The sequence below is a fragment of the Brassica rapa genome, chromosome A04, assembly GCF_000309985.2.
Source record: "Brassica rapa cultivar Chiifu-401-42 chromosome A04, CAAS_Brap_v3.01, whole genome shotgun sequence".
Classification (NCBI taxonomy): Eukaryota; Viridiplantae; Streptophyta; class Magnoliopsida; order Brassicales; family Brassicaceae; genus Brassica; species Brassica rapa.
The window spans coordinates 1,132,525-1,143,500 of record NC_024798.2 but is presented as its reverse complement, the minus strand read 5'-3'; the positions used below and the strand labels follow the sequence as shown (position 1 = coordinate 1,143,500).

General features: G+C 39.0%; 3 protein-coding genes across 3 annotated transcripts; all 3 read left to right on the top strand.

Annotated features, from left to right (window-relative positions):
- The first annotated feature begins 178 nt into the window (after positions 1–178).
- LOC103862881 lies at positions 179–3,424 on the top strand. Its single transcript, XM_009140587.3, has 4 exons — positions 179–2,171; positions 2,571–2,729; positions 2,824–2,932; positions 3,034–3,424. Exons 1-4 carry the CDS (start codon positions 1,839–1,841, stop codon positions 3,225–3,227), a joined length of 795 nt encoding a protein of 264 aa, XP_009138835.1. The 5' UTR covers positions 179–1,838; the 3' UTR covers positions 3,228–3,424.
- Positions 3,425–3,949: 525 nt separating this feature from the next.
- LOC103862880 lies at positions 3,950–6,443 on the top strand. Its single transcript, XM_009140586.2, has 4 exons — positions 3,950–5,302; positions 5,603–5,761; positions 5,863–5,971; positions 6,054–6,443. Exons 1-4 carry the CDS (start codon positions 4,901–4,903, stop codon positions 6,224–6,226), a joined length of 843 nt encoding a protein of 280 aa, XP_009138834.1. The 5' UTR covers positions 3,950–4,900; the 3' UTR covers positions 6,227–6,443.
- Positions 6,444–7,718: 1,275 nt separating this feature from the next.
- On the top strand, positions 7,719–9,295 carry LOC103863311. The gene is made up of 2 exons (XM_033290030.1): positions 7,719–8,521; positions 8,612–9,295. Exons 1-2 carry the CDS (start codon positions 8,087–8,089, stop codon positions 9,278–9,280), a joined length of 1,104 nt encoding a protein of 367 aa, XP_033145921.1. The 5' UTR covers positions 7,719–8,086; the 3' UTR covers positions 9,281–9,295.
- The last annotated feature ends 1,681 nt before the right edge of the window (positions 9,296–10,976 follow it).

The window sequence follows — 10,976 nt, the reverse complement described above, 5'->3', positions numbered from 1 at the left end:
TCTATTGGGATGCTCTTTTTTTGTCAATGGAATATATTAAAACTCAAATGTTTAAATGGTTACAACCAGAGCCATGCTTGACGGTAAGACGATAAAAATCAGAATTAATCTCAACGGTAAGCTGAACAACAAAGATAGTACACTAAAACATAAGATAGGAATGTTGGCAGGAGAGACTTGCTCAATGTGAAGAGGTCCTTGAATAATCTTCACTTGTATCCCTAAAGGAACAAAAGCTCCAACAAGCACGTAAACGACGTTGATACACCCAAGCTAATGGGTTTGAGACGAGGCTGCAAAGCCCCAAGAAAAGCTAGAACTAGCTAAATAGTCCAGCAAACAAACAGCTCTATTTCCAACATTGTCTGAAAAGACTATGTGAATCTCATATACATCAGAGAAAATACTCAGTGATAAGTAGGATAAGCCGGCTGAACCTAACATCATATCCCATTCCATTATAGAATTTGACATTACAAAGCTTGATATGGACACAGACAGAAGGAATTGTGGTACGAGACCACAAGAAAGTACCTTCGGGTTATGGGAAGGAGGATACACAAGAGAGGGATGTCGGCTAAGTGAACCGGTTGCAAGGCTCAAGCCCATAAGGCCCACTAAGATTGGGATTTTCTTTTGGCACATCAACGCACCCAAGACGCCGTCGGAGCACGAGGCATCATCGGTGGGAGCTGTCGTCGTGATTCAGGTGAGTCTTGTCGAGAATGAGCTGAGTACAGAGTACTTGTTGTTGTGGGGGTTGAGGCGGTGTTAAAGAGGGAGATCCGGGCTCGAGGATAAGAGCATGAGAGAAGCGCAAGAGCAAAGCGCATGGCGTGGTGGTGGTGTTCTTAACTCTATTACCATCGGTTCATCACATCCACTTTTCGTAATGTCTCTTAAAACAATTCGAATGTGAGTTCTCACTTGATAGCTAAAAGTACATTAAAAATATAAAAACAGAGAGACATAGATACAAATTATCATATGAATAACTTTAGTCATCCATGTCATCTTTTAGATATTTTAAAATATAATTAATAAAATAATAAAACATATTAAATAACAATATTTTGTGGCTTGGAAACTCAATTTGAGAATCTCTCTACTGAGGTTGCTCTGTTATCCAGCCAGTAGATCCAAATATCTGCGGACTAATAACAATGTTTATATGTTTATTACCTCTATGCATTTCATTTCGTCTATGCGTTTACTTGGACTACTTAATAGCAGGTCACATCTTACTACAATATTAGATTTTACAGATGTTTCTTTTTTGTGCAACTGATTTTACAGTATGCTATTATGCATTAATTATTTAATTTTATATATTGTAGAAAGTTAAAAGATGTACTAGTTGACCAGAAATGGAGAATGCAGTTCAATTATGAATTAACGATTTATTTATTTAATCAGTTCATTCTTGGTGGTTTCTGTATATGAATGCTGGATTATATAAGATATAAACTTCGTTGTAATTTCACTGATTCTTCTAAAAAAATATACTAAATGACTTATTGTGCAATGATCAACGTCTAACGTACTCCAAAGGTCACACCACGGCTAACAACCAGAGCAACAATGAAATCTGTTAATTCGAATACCGTTTTAATCGGTTCATGCTTGGTACTTTCTTATAGTGTTGGATTATATTAGTGTAAACTTCGTAGTTATTTCAATTAGTCATGCAAAAACAATAACTTATTGTGTAATGATGCTCTTCCATGCAATTTCCTGTTGTGGAATAAACTTTATTACATCAAAAACAAAAACAAAAGATCGTTGCATGTATAAATACATCCAATTGCTACTGCCAAAAACCACAAAGAAAAAGAGCAATGGAGTTTGCTAAAGCAAAAATCAATGGCCACCAAAATGTCATTGTGATGCGTCACGGTGATCGAGCCGATCGTTGCGAGCCACTTTGGGTTTCAACCGCTGTGAGACCGTGGGATCCTCCGCTCGTTCACGACGGTAAGGTTCGAGCCTTTCAAACCGGTCAAAGAATCCGATCCCAGGTTGGCTTTCCGATTCACCGTGTCATTGTTTCTCCTTTCCTCCGCTGCATCCAGACCGCTGCTGAAGTCGTCGCTGCTCTCTCAGCCGTCTATCTCGATGACAACGCTATGTCTTCTAAAGATGTGCCTTCCATCGATAACTCTAAGCTCAAGGTTAAGACAATAACACTCTATATTCATTTGTTCACACGTATTAGAAAAAACCACAATACATTTATATTACAAATACATCATTTTATATGATTATACTAATTTTAATAAAATTAAATTAATAAGAATTTAATGAGCTTAGTTATTTTTTCAAAATTATAATTTATTATTATATAATATAAATGTTATGAAAACATATAATTTTTTTTTATGAAACAATTTTGTTTCTAAAACAAATTTTTTTTTGGAACGAACGTACCTGGTAATTTTTAGTTTTTACTAATGTTGGCGATGTATCATAATATATACTTTTATTTTTTACTAACATAATTCAAAAACCAATGTATAGTATGATCATTTTTATTGAAGCATTTGCTTTATGCCTTGTCTCCTCTGCTTCAGGTAGCTATTGAATTTGGATTGTGCGAGATACTGAACACAGTGGCTATTAAGAGTGACGTTGCTCCCAAAGATGGGAAGTTTGATTTCAAGATTTCAGATCTACAAGCTATGTTTCCTGAGGAAACAGTTGACATTAATGTGGATATGGCTTGTAAAGAGGTGCTCTCTCTACGACATGTTTTGGAAGATCCTTCTTCATCTTCTTTGAGTATAATCTTGATATTATATTTTTTTCCTCGATTCTTGTGTTTAGTTGCCACAATGGGAAGAATCTGCGGCAGGCTTTAAAGAACGATATGTTAGTACACTGAAGGTTCTTGCAGACAAGTATCCATCTGAAAATTTGTTATTAGTCACTCATTGTAAGCAATAAATTATATATGGCTTTTAGTTTTAACTCAAAAACAACATTTCTCTAATCTTGAAACCTTTTTTTATTTTGGGGGTTTTGGAAATCTTGCAGGGGGAGGAGTAGGTACTATACTTTACAAATACTTCAATGACGCAACTAAGTACTTAGTAGATTACTGTGGTTGTGTTGAACTGAGAAGGCAGGTTTCGAATAATGATGAATCTGAGGAATTTGAGGTGGTTACTAGTCATGGTGTAGCTTTCAAGGACAACAAAGCCCCAATTCATGGTTCTGTTATAACCTAATCTCTTATATACCCGGTTTTGTATATGAATATTTGGTTTCATAGGTTTGATTCAATAAAATAACATTACACAAACACGTAAAAATGTAAACACATGAAAGGGTTGTATTTGTAATGTAAGCACGAGCATTGTCATTAGACAAGAAACTTGTGATTTAGTGGTATACATATATCTGATATCTCAGTCTTTTAAAAAAATTCCACATTTCAAATCACGTTCCATGTTTATGTAACTCTTTGAAGAGATTTTTTTTTTTGTCGGAAACGTGATCTTTGAGCATAGCTGTGACACGTACGTATCTAGATATAAATTAGTAGTACTCCCTATCAACTTTATTTATATTTAGTACCCATGTATACTTAACAAAGACCATGACATTTTGACAAAAGTATATAAATGTATATAGGATTTTGGCCTGGCCCATAAACTATAAAATATTTGAGTCTCTTGGAAGCTGTAGGTTGGAGACAGCAACCTCCAGTTCACCGTCCCGAACGATGGTACTGCCTATCTGTGGATTCCTCCTCGTGCTGCTGGTGGGACGATATTGAATGGGTTTGCAGCATCGTGATGTATATCTTTGTGGTTGTGTTGATGACTGAGTCTTTTGGAAGCTGTAGATCTTTACCCGTTGCTTCAAGGTTTGAGCCGCTCGCGGCAACTGAGAGCTTAGTCCCCTCATACGTTTTTTTGGGTCATCAATGCTACATTACCTCCTGTTCATCTCTTAGGCTATTCTTCTTTGTAATAGAAAGTGCATTTTCAGTGTAATAGATATTTTTTTTTTTTTGTAAAAAATGAAAATTTGGTATAATAAACTTAACATTTTACTAAGAAAAAAAACTATAAATTAAAGAAAGCACTAACCTTTTGGAGCTGACGTAACAAACTAGGCGAGTTGATCTTGTTCGTGGATCCATTCACCACTACTTTTGTTTTTGTTTTCTTTCATTAATAGAACAAAAAGGCCTACCACTTTTGTTTCTATCCCACTTTTTATCGATGCTAAATGGTTTACTAGTCATGTAATATCTGTTGCTCAAAAAAAAAGTCATGGAATATCTTTCAAGAAACCAAGTGTTGCTAGTTCAGCTAGAAGGATAAAATAAGAATTAATTATATGAAAATCTCAAAATGTCAAAATAACTATTTTAAAATATTTAAATAAACATTTTTAGATATTTCTAGATGAGTATCTTAATATTATGAAATAATAGTTTAATTAATTATCATTTTTATTTATAGTTGGGTTATATATTCTAAGGTAAGTACTTCCCGAAAGAAAACGTTTTAAATGTTGCCAGTTCTACTATAAATGTATCTAAAGCAAAGTATATAATTAAATTATGTTTTTTTTTAAACTGGCCTAACAAAAAATAATAATGATTATATGATGTAGTTTCATTTCTGGGAAATTACAAAGAAGATACATCTCCCAACGACCACAAAATCCCAATCCATAAATCATGTTATCACTCAATTTCCGGTTTAGCATGTTTTGTCTAGCTATTACATAATATCATTTGGACATATTAGCTTTTTGTGGTCCTTGAAAATAAATTTTATTTATTAAAATATATAATTAGATAAGTATATTCCTTTCGGCTTCCATTCTACAAAAATAAAGAAATAAAGATTCATTTTTCTAACTGAAAAAAAAAACACAGAACTCCATGTTTACTCTTACTTGCAACATACTCCCAAAGGTCAGACGACCAACAATCATCAGAGCTACATTGGAGTCGTCTGCTAACTCCAATACCACCGATGGCTACCAAAACATCTTGATGATGCGTCACGGTGACCGCATTGACCAAGTCGACCCACTCTGGCTCGACACAGCTGCTAGACCTTGGGACCCTCCGCTCGTTCACGACGGTATGGTTCGAGCGTTTCGAACTGGTCAACGTATTCGATCTCAGATACGGTTTACTATCCACAGGGTCTTCGTCTCTCCCTTCATCCGCTGCGTCCAGACTGCTTCAGAAGTAGTCAACGCTCTCTCAGCCGTTGATTTGGACCCTAGCGCTACAACGTCTAAAGACGTCCTCTCCATCGACAAATCCAAGCTCAAGGTCAGTATCAAATCATCGTAGATGTATAACAGATAAACAGTCTAAAATAGCATTAATTAAAAGTTAAAAATATATATTATCTTTGAGTTTGGATTTAGTATTTAAGGATGGATTATATGATAAAGAATTTAGAGCTTAAAGTAATTTAGTCATTTGATCCTGAAATTAATGTTATTTTGTAGATTTTTTTTATGTGCTATTTTGTCATAATTTATTTTATGCTATCTAACGGATTTACCCTTTATAATCAATTTTTCATATCGTCATTATATTTGTGTGTTATGTTCTTGTTCGGTTCAGGTTTCTATTGAATTTGGGTTGAGCGAGATGCTGAACACAATATCTATCAAGCCTGAGATTGTCCCCAAAGATAGAAAATTCGAGTTCTTGATTTCAGATCTTGAATCTATGTTTCCTGAGGGAATGGTGGATCATAATGCGGTTCCAGCTTATAAAGAGGTAATCTCTCTAGCTATTGATTTGATTATTCGAAGCAGTTTGAGTATCAGCTTGATTCTTGTTTCTAAAAAAAAAAGTCTCTCTTTCTTGGTTATGTTCAGATGCCACTATGGGGAGAGACTGTACAAGGATGTACAGATCGATATCTTAGTGTGGTGAACACTCTTGCTGATCAGTATCCTTCAGAGAACTTGCTCTTTGTCACTCACGGTAAGCAACACATTCTTGGTCATGTGGCTCTTGCACACACACCCGGTCAACGTAAAATTGTTTTCTGTTGTGGATAATGCAGGGGAAGGAGTAAGGACTACATTTGCAACCTATAAAGAAGTAGAGGTGTACGATATTGAGTACTGTGCCTGTGCTGAACTGAGAAGACATGTCTCGAGTCAAGACGGGTCTACTAAAGCTGGACACTTTGAGGTCATTACAAGTCTTGGTCAATCGGGAATCAAGTATCATTAACAAAAACAGCAGAGCATTGATCATGTCCTTAAACAAACTCCGGTTTAGTAAAATGTATTCGGAAGATCATCATGTCTTTGGAAACTTAACCGGATACCGGATATCTAGAATTTTCCGGTTAACCTGCCTTGCACTTCATTACAAAAGGAAATATATAACAAGAACTATATTGTAGTCAGTCCAAGAAAATTAATAAAAGATATATTAACTCGCTTCAGAGCTTTTCGCTGAACGAGTAATCAAAGATAAATTGACCATATATACAAGCTGATATACGCTGGCTAGAGCAACACTAAATTAAAACGTTAATGTGCAACTCTAACCTTAACTCTTTATACTTCTTCTACTCTTTTTTTAAACTCAAATTCTTATTTCTTTCGTTTTTATTAGAAAAGATGTTTATAAAAAGATTGATGAATCCTTTAATCGACCGACTTTGTCACCTCAACGGCTATTAAAAGTTTAAACAAGGTAAATTATTGGTCAAATGGGAATCTTATTAGTTGTAGAAAATTTCATTAGTGTTGGCGTGGTGGGTTTGTATTCAACCACTCCATTAAGGAATAGTTCTTTATCTAAATTCTTAGAATAAACAAGTAAAATGATGAGATATGGACTTGTTAACATCCAAATTGGATTTAAGTAATCTATTGAATTATCCCATATGATTAATAGAAAAGTTCTTGAATTTTTTACCTTCTAAGACACTTTATGTCTTTGAATTTACTCTCTAAGACACATTGCACATGTCACATACTTCTTCCTTAGTCATTGTCTTCTATACCCTTATGGTAGAGAAAGTAGAAAAACCAAACCAGAACAAAATCTTATACATCGGTTTATGTCTTTGTACCAAACCAATTTCTAATTCAAATTTACACATTTCTCTCTCTTTTACGATTCTCTCTCTCTCTTTCTCTCACGCCTCCTTGCGGCGATTTCGACCAAACCCTAGAACTACTCTCTTCACAGTCTCTCCTTCGACGGTTCCAGCTAGATCCTTTCATCTCTTTCCCTTCTTCACACAATCTCTGTCACTCCGCCTTGCGGCGATTTCGACCAAACCCTACAACTAATTCTTCACAGTCTCTCCTTCGAAAGTGAGCTCCATAGATCCTTTCATCTCCTTCCGTTCTTCACACAAGCTCCGTCACTCCGCCGTTCTCTGACATCCGCTGAATCTATCGCATCCGCCGCCGTCGTTTTCTGTACCTCTACATCAAGTCATGCAAGGTTTGTTTTCGTCTAATATACATCTATTTTGTTCAGATCCAGTATTATATGTTTATATTACATCTTAATCGACCCCTTTAGGGTTTTTGTTTATGTTTTGTTCAAACCCAGAAAATCGATTCCGCCGTTAAAGTTTTTTCCTAATTTGTTCCGTCGGTTTTTTTCAGGCAACAATCAACCGGACCACCGTCTCCCACCGAGACTATTCGCCACCGACCGTTTCCCGATTGGACGCCACAACATTTACTCAAAGCCAGAGCTTCTAGCTTTCATCCGTCATGTTCTTCGAGGCACCGAAGAGTTCGAGTATATTAGGAGCTCTTGCTTCGGGAAGTTATTTGACCTCCCAGCCCGTCAATGTCCGTCTTCGGGTAAACTGATACACGCCATGTTGACCAGACAACTAGTTTGTGCGGACAAACACACACAAGTGATCCAATCAAGTTCGGCCTCCAAGAGTTTGGCACCATTACCGGTTTGCCTTGTGGAGCTTTCCCTGTTGGATACACCCTTGATAAAGAAGACGAGTCTCAAGCAAACAAAGACCCTGATTGGATCAAGTTGATAGGGAAAAAGAGATTCACAACCATTGCTGATTTGCGTAACAAGCTGGAGACCGATAAGAACATGCCGGGGAAAAAGAAGCTACAGCTTGCTTTGATAATAATAGTCGATGGTGTCCTCATTGCTCATCAACAAACGCCACGCCCTACTCTGAAATATGTCAGAATGGTCCAAGACGTTGACACTTTCTGCTCACATCCTTGGGGTAGAGAGTCTTTTATCAAGACCATTGTCTGCATGAAACCTCCGAAGTTCGTCCCAAAGAAATGTCAGGACCCAATCGAAGCAATGGTTCAGCTCCTCAAGCAGGAGTCATTGAGGCTTAGGGGATTCCCCCTTGCACTACAACTCCTTGCATACCAGGCGATCCCAAAACTTCAGTCAACCATTCCCATCCCGTTTGATTCTCGTACAATCATGGACCTCGACGGCCCTAATCTTCCTTCCTATCCAGCGCCCAGCGCCAGCGATATTATAAGTGTGGAAGCTGACCCTGATGTAAGCTACATACTACACTCTCTTATAATTTTGTCTTGCTGTTATTTTCTGAAGTCTTGACATTTTTGTTAATGTTTTGATAAACTTCAGCTTCAAGTGACACCGTTGATACCAATACATAGCCAACCACAACCTGGATGGGGTGTTTGGCCTGATGTCTCAAACGACGACCGTGTGTCATACATGGAGCAACTTATAGCTGACCATCGCCCCTTCACGAAGGACCTTTGGCATGGTGGAGACACATCTGCGCCATTAATCACTACTGCTACAAATGATGAAGATCAACCCAAATCTAAGAAGATCAAGCCGGAAGCACCTCCCAAAAATGCCAAACCAGTCACCAAAAAGGTCCTCAAACCAAGGAAGACATCAAAGAAAAAAGACACGGTCCGCAAGCAGAGACGCATCAGTAGTTACTTTCATGCCGCGTCTTCTTCCAGGATATCAAACGACAAAATACTGGAGCTCCTGACTGCAATTTCAGATCAAGTATCCAAGCTTCAAAAGGAGTCAAAGCTGCTTCGCAAATTGCTTAAGCGCAAGAAGACTACAACTTCGTTCAAGCGCTCTGCCTTCAACACTCTTCTCGGAGAAGGATTAGTAAAGAAAGGCAAAACTGCTTTTGCACACAAAGGATGTCAGACTGAACCAACAAACGACAACGTTCCTGTCTCTTCCCACGATGTATGCCAGACGGGGCCACAAGCTGATATCTCTCACCATACGGTAATGTTGTTTATTTGTTACTTCTTGTAGGTGCCATTAACTGTGAGGCTTACTTACATAATCTTTTGGTTTTCCTCTACTTGTCACAGCCGCAAGCTCCTATGGAGGAAGATCACATTCAGTCGCCCGTCGTCAGCCAATACGCTGCACAGCGTTACGGCTCAATTTCTCACAGCAAGTCAACAACCACCTCCCCCATCCACACCTCCCCCATCCACACCCCACCCATCCACACTTCCCCCATCCACACTTCCCCCATCCACACCTCACCCATCCACACCTCACCAATCCACACTTCCCCCATCCACACCTCACCCATCCACACCTCACCAATCCACACCTCACCAATCCACACCTCCCTCATCCACACCTCCCCCATCCACACCTCGCCCATCCACATCTCCCCCATCCACATCTCCCCCATCCACACCTACCCTATCCACATCTCCCCCATCCACACCTCCCCCAACTTAATTCTCAACACACCCCCTTTGCTACCAATCCAACTACTCCCCCATCTCTTCGTCCTCTTTCGCCCATCTACGATGCTAGTGCCCACCCAAACAACAGCCCCGTAGCCATTAGTCCGGAGCCCCCCTCTCTAAGCCAACCCCGATACGACACATCATGCAATCAATCTTCGCAGAAGCGAAACTTCCCTTTGTCACCCCTCCATTTAACTCCCGAGACTTCCCCCAATAAGGGTTCAGACAGTCTCCCAGGATTCGTAGGCCATGCGTCAACAATCAACGCATTCTCAGCCACCGCCACATCCAAACCTTCCTCTGCTGCCAAGACCAAACATTCCTCTGCTCAACAGGTGTGTAGTTTCAGTGTTTTTATGTATTTGCTTCAACTGTCTACTTAGAATGTAGTTTGAACTCATGCAAGTAATTCATGTTGTTTCTGTCTAGGCTCAACCAACTGAGGACAGCGACGTTGTGTCTCTGAGCGACAGCGACGGCTCTCCAGCTCCGAAAAGGCCCAAGCATATTCCATCAATCGAAGAAAACCACCTTGCAAAACAACTCGAGCGCTGCAAGACTGTCCCTGCGCCAGATCTTATAAGCCCACTACCTCAAATTGAGTGGGATCTTTTCGAAAAGATCATTTCGAAGTCTAGCGCTGCGTAAGTGCATTTCAATTTGTGACTCCTCTTTTGCTTTCTAAAGCTTACCTAACCACCTTTCAATTTTGTCAGGTTCCATATAACTCCCTCCAAACTAGACTTCTCCAACAACTTCCTACTCCAACTAGCACAGCCTATGAAATGGACAACAACTTACGTAAACTTCCATCACTTTTCTTTTCAAATTTCTGAATTTTAGCTTACCTTCTCACTTGTGACTAGAACTTCTTAATCATGTCATATGCTTAATATACGTTGGTTGCATTGTTCTTTGTAGCACATGGAAATCCTCATGCACATGCTAGCTGCAAGGTATAGCCTCCTCTTTGAGGAGCAAAAACTTGCCTTCATTACCCCTCACCTTACTTCGGGAATCCAGGCAATATCCAAGGCATTCAACAAGTCAAGAAAGAGGGATACCTTCGAATGGGATGAGCAGCTGACGGGTCTTGTTCTCCAGCCCGGGAAGAAATGGATGGAAGATGTGCTCACTGTCTACACACCCATGATATGGGGCGATAAACACTGGGCTGGTCTTGCGATAAACCTCGACTTGGGCTGTGTTGAAGTCTTAGACCCTCTCCCCACTTTGTACAA